Raw genomic sequence first — 14,982 nt, 5'->3', positions numbered from 1 at the left:
TGGCACCAGGAGCTCCTAGAGGCGGAGACGCCAGTGTATTTGGAGGCGTCCCTCGGGAGCGTCCCCGCCCGGAGCCCCTGCGGGACGCGCGACTAATTGCCCCACGCCACGCCAGAGGTCCTCCAGCCCCCGCCCTCGGCATGGCTCCGGGAGCTGAGCTCTTAGTTCCTCGGGGCACCCCTGCCAAGGTCCGAGACTTAGTCTGTGCCTCAAGTCCTTACCCTTGATGTGCCCCTGGAGGTCAGGGTTTGACGAGTGATCCCCGATCTCCAGCAGCCGCACCATCCCTACAGCGTGGACTACAAAGGCCACCAAACACACTCAAGTCTACTACTTGTCCCTGTCCAACTAAACCCACCCTTCGCCAGTAGAGACATTCGGGTGGTGACTTGAGCCCGGCTGGGCCCGCTCCTCGATTTTGCCTCCTTCAGGGCTGTCTCAAGAGCCAAAAGTGTTTTTTGTACCGGGGGCTGAATTTATGACCTAGCGCTTGCCAGGCAGGCGTTTATGCCACTGAGTTAAATACCTGATCCCAAGAGCCAGAAGGCTTTAAAAAGTTAAGGAGATCTGCTCTGCTTGGGGCCCAGGGTTGTTAGCACACCAGCGGGAGGATGCTGGTGTCTCCTCCCATCACGTAGGTTTACCCGCTGTTTCCGGGGTTGCGTTCTCCCTGCCCGGACTTTTAGGAGGATCTCAGAGGCTCTTGTCCGGGCCTACTTAGTGTCTGTTGCAGCGCTCTGATGAAGTTAGGCTGCCCAACACGGGGACCCAGCAGTCCCCACTTCTGTCATTTAGGCAGGAGACGAGCTCTTGAGGGTGCTGTCCTCTCCAAACTCAGCAGAGCAGCCTGGAGGCCTCCGCTGGAGTCTACCATTAGAGCTTTCTTTTCTCAGCCTGCATAACCCCTCCCATTCCCACCACCTCACCTCATTCCTGCCTTGTGCCCTGGCTTCAGACCCAGACTTTCCCCAGTTCCCACCGCTATGCCCAAGTCCTCTCTTGGTTGAGGTTAGCCTCATGGCTCAAGGGCACCCCCTGAAGCCCCACAGCTCTCCTGTCCTCCCATTTGCTCCTGGGCTTTTGGGGCCTGCTGCTCTGGTTCCCTCCTAACCCTGCCACCTCAGCAGTCTCCTGTCTGCCACATCCTGCTTTTCTCTCTCTGGGGAACTGTCAACTCACCTTGGCCCTAGGGTAGAAGCCCTGAAAGGCCTTCCTGGGCTCCCCAAAAGTTAGGCTCTTGCTTCCACAGCTTGGTGGTGTCCTCCTCTGGCTCCCCACAACTAGAATTCTAACTGGGTAGATGTGGTGAGGGTGGCCCTGTCAGTGAAGCAGAGGACCAGCCTCACAGCCCTCCCCAGGGATTCCTGTGTATCCTGAGGGGCCCCTGACATTTGGGAGACCCAATGACCAGTCAACTTCCCTCCCAGCTGCCCTGCTTCCCAACCCTCCACAGACTGGGAGCCCATAGTGCCCAACCAGGCCCCAACCCATGGAGTGCCCTCACATTTGCCAGGGAAGTGTGCAGTCAAGGTGGGGATGTGGGTGTGGTGCCAGGCTGCATGTGGGTGGGAGCAGGGCTAGGAGTGGTCTTGGACAGTGATGACGTGTGGGGACAACTTGATCAGGAAGCACAGCAGGGCCCTGGGCCTGGAGTTGAGACAGGAGATCAAACTGTGCAGGGGCATGTGGCCAAGTGGATGGCGGTGCCATCCTGAGGAAGGGCTGGAATGGGTGCAGACAAGGGCAAGTCAGGGAAGGGTACAGGGGCTGCTCACAGACCAGGGTGTCTGGTGCCAGGAACAGCAACGTACAGGTTTCTGGCCCTCAGAAAACAATGTCGCTAACTAATGGCCCCCAAATGCTGTCCTAGCCCTGCACTTTCTAGGCTCCTGCCACAAGACGAGGAGTGTTAGGTATGGGGGAAATGCCTGGAAGTGTTAGTGAGAATTCCAGATCCTCCCTAGATCCTCAAGTGGCCTAGCACTCCAGAGGATCTGCTGCCTTACACTAGCTGCCTGAGAGGAGGATGGGACAGGCTTATGGCTGGTGAGCAGCAGCTGCCAGTCAATGTCCCCAGCATACGGGTGCTGTTGGGAAGAATGTTCAATGGGGCTGAGGCTGCTGGGGTTTGCCAGATGCCTGAATCCTGGAGGAAGCACTCTGGGTCAGGCTGAGGTGGCAGGGTTCAAGTACACACTCAGCTCCAGGGTCTGGCTGTCTTTGGCTCCTCTGGCTACTAAACTGTAACCGTGCAGGTGGGCAGAGGTTGCCTGGGTCCAGTGGCTGGCTGCAGCAAGCAGAAGCAGTGGGCAGAGCTGGCGAGGTATCTGTGGGCAGTACCAGAGGTTTCAGCAGAGCAGGCCTAGATGCTGCAGCAGTGGCCATGCAGGTGAGGCTCAGCTAGGCTGGCTCTGCAACAGGAAGTGAGGCCCCATCATCAGGTCTACTTTGCCTTCTTGCAGTCTCAAGGTCCCCTGAGCTAGCAGGGTCTCCTTGGCAGGACAACAGTGCCACCATGCTCAGGGCTGGTGCCCACATATGGCACCATGTTCTCAGGAGGTCTGAGGAATCTAAAGGAGGAAGATGGGGCCAAGTGCCCAACAGAACTGCCATGGTAGCAGAGTTCTATGGCTGGCAGCCCTGGAGCTGTGTGGTGGATCTGAGAGGCACAGCTGGGCATGGCCAGAGACAAAGGGAAGTGGATAAAAAAAGCTTCCTTAGAAGCCCAGTCACCTGGGGATGGTGGGAGTCCCTGGGGAAAGAGGAGGCTGTGTACAAGCAGGCTTCTTGGGGTGACCTCTAGGCCACTTGAGGATCTAGGATCTGGAATTCTCACTAACACCTCCAAGCCCATTCCCATCACTGGTATCCCTGCGGGCCACCCTGTGACACGTGTACCTTTAGTGACCCAGCTATGAGCCCAGTGATGCTCTGCAATACAACTGCTCCTTGTCACGCCCCACTCCACACCCTGTCCACAATCTGCAAGAAGCTCTGTCATGGTCCTTGCTCTGGTCCTACCTCAGGCTCTAACGTCACTGGCAGCTGCAAGGGGAGGTGGTGTCAGCCAGCTGTGGGGAGTATCTAGAGCCTGCAGTGACAGATAAGAGTTGTAGGTCCAGGTCCCTGTACAGTCAAGGCTCATACTGCTGGCCCCCTACTGCTGACCTGGGTAGATCTGGTGAGGGTGGCCCTGTCTAGTGAAGCAGAGGCAGCCTCACAGCCCTCCCCAGGGATTCCTGTGTATCCTCAGGGGCCCCTGACATTTGGGAGACCCAATGACCAGTCAACTTCCTTCCCAGGCAGGTGGAGAAACTGAGGCCAGAGGGTAAGGAAGAGCTCATTTAGAGCCTGCCAGGACCACCCTGGTGGCATTGGGCCAGGCATGTAGATACAGGCACAAAGCCAGGGTGGACATGGGCACTGAAAGCCCTGCCAAAGCTTGGGACATGACTTCCTTGAGGTAGCAGTGCTGTGGCCGCCAGGTGAGTCCAGGCAGCTGGCAGGGTAGCCCCTCGAGTGCCGGGCAATGACTGAGCCTGGCTGACCTGCCTGTGCCTGGGGAAGAGACCAGGGAACCTGGCTGTTCCTGGAGTCTGAGGCTAGATGAAGGGTGCCAGGGACACTGGTGCTGTCCCCATGGCAATCACAGAACTGGCATCTGTTGCTGGGATGTGAGGATGTGCTTAGGGCTGGGTGCTCAGAGTAGTAGGTGCTTGGGGCTCTAGGCTGAGGGTGAGCCAGAGCCCTGCACCCTTTGGTGCAGGCAGAGTCACCCCTCTGTCCTGGAGGAGGCCCCACATAGGAGGCCTGGGATGTGGCTGCGCAGGCTGCTACTCAAGATACCCCTGCCTATGCAGGGGTGGGTAATGACCTTGCCCTGTGGGCAGCAGCTGGGGTGGTCTCTGTCACAGCTAGCTCCCTCTGGCCTCAACTGTCCCTGTGCCCTGGCTGCTGGTGGGACTTATACCTCGCACTTTCAAGTTCAGCAGGCCCCTTTGCTCTCTTCCTGCTTGATTCCTCTTGCTCCTGCTTGATTCCTCCTTTCCTCGCCTCTTTCAGAAACCCCCTCCTCAGCCACCAGGTCGCTTTCCTTCTCAGGGACCTACGGATCCCCTTCCCTATATTAGAGGTGCAGTTTCCTGGAGGGTCCTTCCTTCCAATGGTTCTGGCAAGACTGTGTGTGTGTCACTGAGTGTGGTCAGGAAAGTGGGTCCCGTGGCTGCTCAGTTTCCTCTGGAGAGCCCTTGCAGGATGCAGTGCGGCACAGCAGAGACCTGGGTGGGAAGTCCTGGGCCCTCCTCCCCACACTGGGCAGAGGCTAAGGGCAGTGGCTCTGGAGCCTGATACCAACTGTACCATTACTGTCTCTGTGACCTCAAGCCCATTCCCATTCCTTGGTTTCTTCATTTGTAAAATGAGTAGGTAACTTACAGCATGGTGCCAGTGAGGCACAAAGTAGAAGCCCAAGTGCTCCAACCCGGGGATGTGAGACATTAGGCCTGCAATGAGATCTGTCTATAAGTGGTGGCTCCACTTCCCACCTGCAGAAGGGAAACATGGTGCCACCTTATAGACAGGCAGAGGAGACGCACTAGTCTGAGCAGAACTGACCATCAGTTGGTGTGGCCCCTCCTGCTCGCATCCAGGGCGTGCACCTAGCAAGTACAGTCCCAAGCCCTGGGGTAACTGTACACTCAGTGTGGTGTGAGTCCCACTGCCTGTCCTAGCCAGGACTGGCACACACAACACCAAAGCTCGTGCCACTGACATGTGCATGCAAAACCTGAGCATCTTGTGGGTCACTGGTGAGGTGGAACTGGGCAGTCTCTGTGCGAAACCTATCTGTGACACTTCCTGCTCCACGGCCTTCCTTTTGCTTTTGTCTCAGTAACTAAGCATTAAAAACCAACCAACCAGGGGCTGGGGATTTAGCTCAGCGGTATAAGCACCTGCCTTGCAAGCAGGTGGTCGTGAGTTCGATCCCCAGTACTGATAAAAAAGTTAAAAAAAAAAAAAAAACAACAAACCAACCGCCATCCTTAAAGGGTCCCTGCTCAGCAGTTGCTCCTAGCCTGCCCTCATTTCAAGGCCCTGGAGGATGTATCACCTCTGAGGCCTGGAAGCTAGAAGGCCCATGCCTGGGTGCCAGCAAAGTACTAAAGTGCTGGTTATTTCTTACAGAAGAGTTTCAATGTCAGGAAGTGGCAGCTCAGGACTGTCCTGTTGTCACCTTTCTAGCACTTCCAATATCAGCCAATATCAGAGAAAGGGGTCCCTGCCAGTGCCAGAGGGTGGGTAACAGACAGGTATTCAAGTGCTTTTTCAGACACTAGGGCTTCCCCTCTGCACGCCTCCAGGAGACGCTGTACCGTCTGTGTCTGAGCAAGGTTCTCCTGGGGTGTCAGCCCAAGGGTCCACCCCTAGCACCTGGCTCCAGGGCCCCCTTTAAAAGTCTCTTTTAACCTGTGTCCAGGTTAAAAAACATGTTCTGAGGCTCAGACGGGTGCACCCAAGTCCCTCAGCCCTGGGGCCATCCTGATGCCAACAGTGCTTTCCCCAAACCCTACCTCTGCTGTTGGGTCGCAGCACTGACCACAGATGCTGCTGTTTTACACAAAGCTACCTTGCTCTTTCAGCTGTGACACTGCCACCTCTAAAAGCTTCCAGAGATGCCCTGCCCACATAGCCCCCTGCTAAAATGTGCAGACTTTGGAGGACCCTAAGGAGCAGCTCTGTAGCTGAGCACAATGGTGCACATCTGTAATCTCAGAGCTCTGGGAGGCTGAGGGAGGAGAATCTCAACTTTTAGTTATGGCCTAGGCAATTCAGCAAGACCCTATCTCAAACTAAGACATAAAAAAGGCTGTGGGTGTAGTTCACATCTAAGGCCCTGAGTTTAATTCCCTGTATTGCAAAAACAAACAGGAAACTTTGAGATTTCATCCACTGTGCCTTCTCCCACTGTATCTGGCTCAGCAAGTGTTGGGGCCCAGGCCTGTCATGACACCAACGTGATTCACCAGAGCCAGTCTTGGTGACCAGGCCATGCTGAGCACCCTGCCACCAGCAGAGAAGCATGTGTAAGTGCTCTGGGAGGATAGGAGATGCCAAGGAAGCCTAGGGACAGAGAACAGCTGCTTCACCCGGTCCCCCTGAAGGCTCTTTCGCAATAGCAGTAGAGGAGTCAGCACGAGGCCTGCTGTGTGAAGAGGTAGAGGTTTAATGAAATATAAACATTCAGAACATGTAAGAGAAAAGAACCACGACATATACAGACACTTGCTGAGAGGACGTCTGAGGTATGTACTCACTGCCTAGGCTACCTGTGTGCTACCACAATGCTGCTGGAATACGAAGATGATGGGACAGGGGACCGAGCATCCCCTATGGATGCTCCGCCTGAGCCAGGCCCACACTGGGGCACTGAGGGGCATTCTGGGAGAGGCCAGTCCAGTGGCCGGGGAAGAAGGGGAGGGTCTGTGACCAGCGACCCAGTGTACATCCCTGCATCCTCTGAGTGGGAGAGTCCATCCTTTGACTAAACCCTGAGAACGATACTCTGGCCAAGTGTCTGCTGTACTCCAAAGGGAGAGGGCCAGCACTGGCCACTGGACCTCCGAACTGGCACCAGAGCCTTATTCCCTACTCTACCACAGCCCACCTGTGTGGAAGGCAAGGTTTCTGCAGGCAGAGGAGGGCAGCCTGCCGCAGGTGGGTGGGTAGGCTGTGTTTGCACACTCAAATGTGTAGAGGTCCAGGGCAGGGATGAGGTGCAGGCTGGCAGAGCCACTGGCCAGGCTGAGGTATGTCTGTGTGTGAGCTTCTGGTTTCCCTTTCTCTTCCTGGATGGGACTGAGCAGGGCCCTGAGCCCAGGAGTCATAGTGGCGGCATTCTAAACACTAAAGGTACCCAGCCAAGGTGGCCTGTGCAAGTGACACCCTGTCTATCCGCAGGGGTAGCGTAGCCTGCACCAGCCCTGGCAGCTCACATTCCCACCCCCTGACCTGGGCTCCAGCATGGCCGGGCAGGGGCGGTGGTAGTCAGGGATGTCCTGGGACTGGCATAGTTTCTGGCCTTGCAGGCAAGTGCAGGCCTCTCCTTCCCACCCCACTGCCTTGGGGATCCCTGAGTCACTTGGCTTGTTCCTGTCTCTAGGGGCCAAGAGCAGGGCCAAGGGGCTGGCCACCAACTGCACCCGGCTGAGGTGATCCACTCTTACTTCTTATTTCTTTGGTGCTACAACAGCAACAACAAAAATTTAAAAATAAAAAACAAAAGTCAGCAAAAACATATAAAAAGATTTCAGAGATGTAAATACTTCCTGAAGAATCAAACATCAACAATTACAAATCTGAGGTATTTAAATGACCTGATATCGGCACATCTGGGGCTGGTGGAGCAGAGACTGCCCCCGGAGACAACAGGACAGGGACAAGGGAACTATGGTGGGAGAGTAGCCAACAAGGGCCACTGGGGAGCCTGAGGTAAAGGCAGGTTGCATGGCATCCTGTGAAATAGCTACCAGGGTCCGTGCAGTCCAAGCCCTCCTCCCTCCTGTCAGATGCTCAGAGACCTACGCCTAGAGCTTGCCCTCATGTGCTTTCATGTTTCCCCCAACTGAGGGGGACATGGGGCCCCAGGTCTGACTTCAGACTTGGATTTGAGGGACCCAGGCTTTGAGAACCAAGATCAGACAGGTGGGCTAGATCTATACTCAGCTGCTGAGGGCCATGAAGGCAGGTGTTGGCCCCAGCAGCCACACAGGATTAAAAATGCCGGGCGGGGAGGAGAGGATAAGACCATGACCCTGGGGTGATGGCAGAAAGCAGAGGAAGGGAAATAAATTAAGAGGGAAGGAAGTGGAGGTGTCCAGCCCTGTGTCGGCTTACAGATTGTCGATACACTGTGCCCTGGGGTAAAAGGTGGGTGGGGACCCTGGAGGAAGTGGGGCACCCAGACCCCTGCCCAGGCCTCCAGGATGATCCCTGATTGGACAATGCTGCCCTGTCCTTCCCCGCCCACCTCTCCCTGCCCCCAGGAGACAGCAGGACCTGAATGTAGCCTGGACAAATGGACACACCAAGTCCCTGAACATCAGACTTCATGAGACGAGGTAAATTCTGTGTGTCAGCTTCCACCACTCCTGGCTGGAGGGCACGGACAGCTGGCAATGCCGTCAGAGGGACCAGCTGGTAGAGGGCTCCACGCTGGGAGTGCCCCGGGACGAGGTAGGACTATGTGAGCAGTGAGAGCCGCCACTGCTACTGCTGCCACCGGAGGTGCTGCCGACGACACTCTGGGCAGCAGGGCCTGCGATGAGGTGGACCACGGGTTTCTGGGCAAACAGCACGCCTGGGGGAACAGACACAGCTCCATCACCAACAAATGCCCACTGCAGGCCTCCCCTGCATCCCTAGCACTGCGCAGGATGCAAACAGAGGCCCTGTGCTCTGCTGGGCTGCAAGGGCATAAACAGGATGTTACAACACCCAGAGTAGTGTGGCAGGGTACAGCAGAAACAGAGGGGTCCAAGAGGGAGAGTGCTCGGGCTGGACAGAAATACAAAGGTCTCAGGGAGGTAAGACACAAAGGTATTGTCCTCCAGCTCCTGAGGAGGCCTGGCCTCCAGGATGGTGCTGCAGGGGCTGCAGGGGCTGCAGTCCTCAGAACAGAAGCATTTAAATGGACAGATGCAGGTCTGGGGCTGGGCACGGCAGCAGAGCTTCACATGCCCTGAGCTGTCTGCCTCCCTAGTTAGGACAAGATTCAGATACGCTGTCCCCATGCCCAACCCTAACCAGTGAAACAGCAGGGAACAATGACTGCTGTTTCTATAAGTACTGAGTGGAACATCCTGGAAAGACTTTGGTCAAGGTGCTGAATCAACTGACCAAACAGGCCGATTCAGTAGCACTCAGATTCTGTGGCTGGGGTCTCAGTCCTTAGTCCACTTTAAAGCCAGAAAATAGCTTTAAGGCCACTGTGAGTGTTTTACAGCCAAAAAAGAGACTCAGGCATGGCGGAATCTGACTTAACACACAGTGTCTAAGGACCTGGATATGGCACTGACTGGGAACCTCAACACTGATCAGAATGACCAGAGGACGGCTTTCTATCAGGTAAGGTGGATCTGTCATCCTGCTAACAATCTGGAAGGAAGCATCCTGGGTGCATTTGGGGACAAGAGTGACAGTAGGGCCACCGAGGGATGGCACAATGGCCACCTGGGGCCTACCTGCATAGGTGGTACCGTCGATGTCCACAGACATATTTATACTCCCAATGGTGCTTGGGGTCAGGTTCAATGCAGCGGCCGAGGCTTCTCCTCTGTCTTCTGGTGGGGTAGGGAGAAAGTTGCCAGGTCAAACCCCCCCCCCCCCCGGCACTGTCCTCTGGTGCTGTTGGAGAGCACCCACAGGACTGCTTCTTGAGCTCACGAGCTGGCAGAAACCTAGGCTCGCCAAATCCCCAGTGCCCTCCTCTCCCAGAGAACAGGCTGGCGTGGCCAGACTACAGGCAACAACCCTGTCAATTGGACTCACAAACCCTAACTAGGCCTGCTACGTATCAGCCTAGAAGCCAGGGAGCAATGAGCCCATCACTGAGTCTAGGGATGCATTCTGCATGACTGCCTCGGGGGGGGGGGGTGTTGTGCCCCCAGCACCTGGCCCTCCATGCCCACCTGAGTGGCTGGCATGTGGCATCTCTGCCAGGCTCTGCCTTCTTACAAAGTGAGCCAAGGTCCAGGTGAGCAGCCTTTCTCATGGTTTGACTGTACAGGGCCAGGAGACCTGTCCCTCACTGACTAGATGGGCAGGGCACAGCATGGCTTCCGTCACACTAGCCTCCTTTACTACTCACCTCTGCAAAAGTGGCAAAGGGCAGGTGTGTGAGGGGAAAGCAGAGGAGGAGGAATAAAGGAAATGCAGTGTGTAGTTTACAAAGAGAGAAGCATTTGAAATATGTGGAAGCAAAGGGAAAAAAGATGTCAGTCACACTATCAAATACGTTTCCTACAGCCATGTGTTCCTAAAGGCCCCTGGTACCCTGCTGAGCCTTGGGACCACAGGGTGTTACCCTCCTGGACCCAGCCACCATGCCCTGTGTTGGTCTGCATCCACTGAGGGACTGCAGTGCAGCCAAGCCCTATGGTTTAGATGGATCAAAAGGCTGCTGAGCAGGGAGCACAGCCTCTGGCCCCTCAAACTCCCCTGCCTAGCAAGCAGATCCCAGCAGCCCGAGAACCTGCATGGTGCTCTAAGGACCAGGAGTGTGCCCCTTGCCCACCCTGCCCCAGGAGTGGAGCTGGGTTGCAGTGGCACACGCACCCCTGCCATTAATACGGATCTTCACGGGCAGCTGCCGTGCCATGCTGAAGAGGTTGCGCTGGAAGGCCTGCTGCACCAGGCGCTGCTCCTCCTCTGACAACCTTGCTGCCTTCTTCTCAGCTGGCTCCCCCGTCTCTAGCCGCTCCCGTAACTGTTCCAGAGCGGCCACCCGGCTCCCTGCCTGTGGTCCTGCCAGAGCCATGGGCACAGCCAGGCGATTTGGCACGGGCACTGTGTTTGCAGGGACTCCGTCACCTGCAAAGGAACTGAAGCTGGCCCATACTCACCCCTGCCAGCCACAGGCCCATTTTGGAGCCAGGGGCACAGGGCTCTCCCTTTCCCCTGAGGGCCCGCTGACCTTTCCTGAGAGTGGCTGCTGGGGATAACCGAGGGCCACTGGCACTCGTGCTGCTGCTGGAGCCAAGCCCCAAGACTGGGAAGCGGATCTTGGGTGGCGAGAGAAGGGCAGGGGCCCCAGTAGTGGCAGTGGCAGCGGCTGATGAATAGCCAAAGAGGGAGGAGCTGTAGCTAGGCCGCCTGCCCTCCCTGCGGTTGCCATCGATGGCAGCCTGCAGCTCAGCTGGGGAGCTCAAGGCCTTCTTCTCACACTCGTAGGCATAGAGATACTTCATGTACCTGAGGGAAGGAAGAAGCAAAGGAGAATCATCCCAAACCAACCACACACACTGCCCAGGCTTGGCACTGGTCTCTGGCAGCAGCCTCCATTGGGCAAGGAATAGGTGCCACTGGACACACTGCCCAGGTTCCTCTTATTTCTATCCACCTTGACCATGGCTTGAAGCATAAGCACGGCTCATTAAGGGAAATGAGCAACAGCTAACTTCAGCACATTTACTTTGGTGTCTTGCGAGATACGAAGCCCAACCTTCCAGGCCTCTTGACCTAGGAGTTCTATCTTTTGTGTCACATGTCTCTCCCAAGAAGCTTGCTATTTTGGTTACAACTGTCTTTAACATCTACTGGCAAAGTTCTAATAGGTACAACCCTTCTCTTTTCTACAAGACTGTGCAATGCTATCTGACTGATATGTCAGCTGTTCATTCCCTGTTTCAAAAGAAGAGACTCCTCTGGCTCTCATTTTCCACCGCTGCTCTTGGTGCAGATCAGCAACCCCATGGGGACTAAGTACAGGCTGGGTGTCCAGTGGGGTGGCCAGCTAGGGCAGAAGTGCTGCTTGGGAGTGACGTGACACAGAGTATGCATTTGAGATAGGGGCCCAAGAAGCCAGGTCTGAATCTCAGCTTAACCATTTAGGCTAGGATGGCCTTGGCCAAACTATTTAATCTCACAGAATTAGTTCTGGTAATCTGAAAAATGGTGCATTATCTCTTCCAGGACTCACTGAGGTTTAGGGAGAACAGCTAAAGAACCAGCACACAAGAGATACCAAGTCAATAGTAACTCCACTACCTGGCCTAGCAAAGCAGTCATCTTTTGAGCTCCCGCTGGCTCAGGAGAAATTACTCCTCTGGTGTATTCTACACTGGAATTTCCTTCCTTCCTCCTTGCCTCAGGGCTGACCCACCCCTTTCCCCAGTTTCTCCAGCTTCCTTCTCCAGCCCTGGCCACTCACTGGGTCCTGAGGGTAAAGGCGGCGCTGGTGATGGAGGTGGGCAGGTTCAGGCCTTTGGTAATCTCCCTCCAGATCTTCTTGTTGATGATTTCCACCAGGCCTCCCTTCTCTGTTACCAGCTTGTATAGCATGTACAGGTCCAGGATCTGCTTGGCCATAATGGGGATCCGGTTGATGGGGGTTCCTGTGATTGTCCAAGAAGGGGAGGGGTGCATAAGACCTACAAGCATGCTTACCTGAATGGGAAATGGTATTCACACATGTGCTTACAAGTGAAATTTGATGCAAGCTCACCAAGCCTGGCAGCTACCTGACTAGTGTCAGTTCTCTACATCAAGGAAGACAGGTTCTTCCCAGGCTGTATGACCCTGGACAAGACATTCGGCCTCTCTGGATTTGTTTTCCTATCTGGTAAATACAAGGGCCAAATGAGATGAGTTCCAAGTGTTTTGTGTTTTTTGCTGGCAGTACACATTGGGATTTTTTTCCAGAACTTGGCAACTTTCACTCTCCTAGAAAGCCTTCTGCCTGGTCAAGGAGATCCCATAGCTGTCCGTGCAGTGTATGCCTTCGCCTGTGGCTTGCCCGCTCCTCTCTTGCTGCAGGACAAAGACGTGGCTTTCCCTTCTCTCTGTGTACCTTGCCATGTCAATGGAGCTACTGGACACACAGCTCTCAGGGGAATGCAGAACCACTCAACAATTCTCTCCCCACTAATCACCCATTCCCTCCCTGGCCCCAGAAAGAGGGCGGGTCAGAGCAGCTTCCGCCTACCGGCCCTAGGGGAAGTGAGAGGAGCCAGGGACTTGATTAGGAAACCTGGCACCAGGCAGGAAGGGCTACTAATGAGCACCAAGGGATGCAAGGAGGGCAGGGCCAGGTCCTTTCACGGTGGCTGGGATGCTCGTCAGGAGACGTGATGGATGACTGTCATTTGGCAGCCGCGGGATTAATGATCTGGAGGTCAGAGGGGAGAATTCCACAGGGAAGGGTCACCGTCCAGGGCAGGGTATTAGACTTGTTGCCTTTTGATGGTGAGCTCCTTTTACTGTACACAGGCTGCTGCTCCTGCCCTCCCTTGCCTCCCTGCCCCCATTGCGCGGGGGTCCCACTGAGCTGCCTGGCAGTGCTAAGCCTGTTAAGACTCGTGGCCCTCCTGCTTCCTCTCCTCTCCAGCAGGCATTTTCTTTCCCACCTGAAACAGACTGCCTAGCCCACTGTCACGGGCCCCTTTGGTCACAAGAGGAAGCAAAGGGCCAGCATGGACACGTGGGACACTGTGGCAGGACAATGCCTCTTTTCCAAGATGGGGAGAGAACCACCACGCCTGTGGACCTTTTTCTTGACCAGCCAGTGGGCTTGATTCTGACCCCATGAAAGAAGCCTGAAGTGCTGCGTTTGGCTAATGGCAGGTGCTGGTGGGTACCACTTCCTTGTGAGGGCCTATGTGCCGGTCACACTCCCAGTTGTGCTGACCCCACACTTTCCATGAAATCACTTGGAGGGCTGGAAGGATGTGCCATGGTCCCGTCACATAGGCTATTACCAGACTTCTTTGGCATCTGCACGTGTGTGCTGCACACATTCTAACCTTGCCTTTACTCTCGCTTCTTCCCCCATCACCTTCACTGACCCCAGTGGCTGGGCTCTGCTGTCCTTTAGCACCCATCCCAGGCCCGATGAGCTCCACTGATTCTCTCTGAACCCGGTCTTGAGGGCAATGTCCTTTCTGGATCACCACTGGGCCAGGTCCTTATTGGTTACTGGTTCAGCACTAGATGGGAGTGGCCTCTAATCATAGGCTCAACTCATACACTACTGCTAAGTCTCATTAAAATGCTACCTCAGAAAGATAAAAATAAAAATAAATAAAATGCTGCTTCAACCACATCACCCATTTACTTGATTAAAAACCTCCAAAGCCGCTCACTGTTCACCACCCAACCCGTACACCCAGCCATGTGCTCCACATCCCCCATGCTGCTCACCAGGCCATGCATCAGCACACTTTCTCACAGGCCCCTTTGGTTACAGGATGTGCTTAAACACATCCCACTAGCTCCTGTCACCACCACCTTATGAACCCTTCCCACCATGCTTGCTTTGCCTCTGTGACCAGCCCCTGCTCGGGCTGGAAACCACCTGCCTCTACTCAAATGCTCTACTCTCATTCTACATCCACTCCTCCAAGGAGAACACTGACTACCAGTCTCCTCCCTCTCAGAATTTCTAGGATTCTCCAACAAATGCAGCAAATAATTCCTCTCAATGTATGTCTGTGTGGCACTCTAGGAGGATGGTCAGCTCTGTGAAGCAGGGACTGTCTCCAGCCTCCAATATTATGGTGCAAATATTAAACAGGCCTCCACGCAGACTAAAAACCACCCTGCAAAAAACCCCCAAAACCCAGTGCTGCTCAGAGTGAGAGCATCGGTTGGTTCCAAGGCACCCTACTTGGGAACCTTCCCCACAGCACCTATGTTTGTGGGGAGCTTTTCTAAGCATTTATGCAGACAGCCTTGACTAGAAGTCAGTTCCCTTCTCAGGTTCTAACGGGTCACAATCACCACTGAACAGCTGGGGGAGCTGAGGCCTAGAGCCCAGAGTGTTTTGGGCTGTTTGCTTCCAAGTCTCACAGCCAGAAAACCAGCAAGAGGAGAATAGACAGGTTAGGGATTTTGAGAAAGTTAAGGATCTAGGACTCCATACAGCAGGGCCTTGGGGAAGCAAAGTAGGTGCCAGTGTGGAGGTGGCTGAGTGTGAGTATCCAGAACAGCTGTGGCACAGCAGGGCTTGCCTAGCTGACCAAGCACAGTCTTTAAGGAGATCACCCTGGACAGCCAGATACATATGGCATCAGAATTGCACCTGCAAGCAGCTTTCAGACTGCAGCATTTCCTGCTGATCTCTTCAGGGGCAGTAAATCTTTAGACACAGACAACCCATTACACTTCTGGAAACAGCCATTATTCATCCATCGGCAGCCAGAAAATAGGATAGAGCAGGTTGTGCACACTGGGTTTTACCAAAGATGCAGTGTGGACTTACACCACAGC

At 55.0% G+C, this 14,982-nt stretch overlaps 1 protein-coding gene across 2 annotated transcripts in view; it reads right to left on the bottom strand.

Moving 5' to 3' along the window:
- Positions 1-6,203: 6,203 nt before the first annotated feature.
- Positions 6,204-14,982, bottom strand: part of Arid3b (AT-rich interaction domain 3B) — a 44,105-nt gene continuing 35,326 nt past the window's right edge. For both annotated transcript variants that reach the window (XM_003463583.5, XM_063243322.1), the window contains exons 5-9: positions 11,927-12,110; positions 10,691-10,968; positions 10,333-10,587; positions 9,240-9,338; positions 6,204-8,356 (exon numbers count right to left, since the gene is read on the bottom strand). In XM_003463583.5, the coding sequence (XP_003463631.2) occupies positions 8,181-8,356; positions 9,240-9,338; positions 10,333-10,587; positions 10,691-10,968; positions 11,927-12,110 (992 nt within the window). In that variant the 3' untranslated portion in view covers positions 6,204-8,180. The remainder of the gene's footprint in view (positions 8,357-9,239; positions 9,339-10,332; positions 10,588-10,690; positions 10,969-11,926; positions 12,111-14,982) is intronic.

This window comes from Cavia porcellus, unplaced genomic scaffold, assembly GCF_034190915.1.
Source record: "Cavia porcellus strain 051 isolate PalLab524CR breed Dunkin Hartley unplaced genomic scaffold, mCavPor4.1 scaffold_38, whole genome shotgun sequence".
Classification (NCBI taxonomy): Eukaryota; Metazoa; Chordata; class Mammalia; order Rodentia; family Caviidae; genus Cavia; species Cavia porcellus.
The sequence above is the reverse complement of the archived record's forward strand: the minus strand, read 5'-3'. Positions and strand labels throughout refer to the sequence as shown.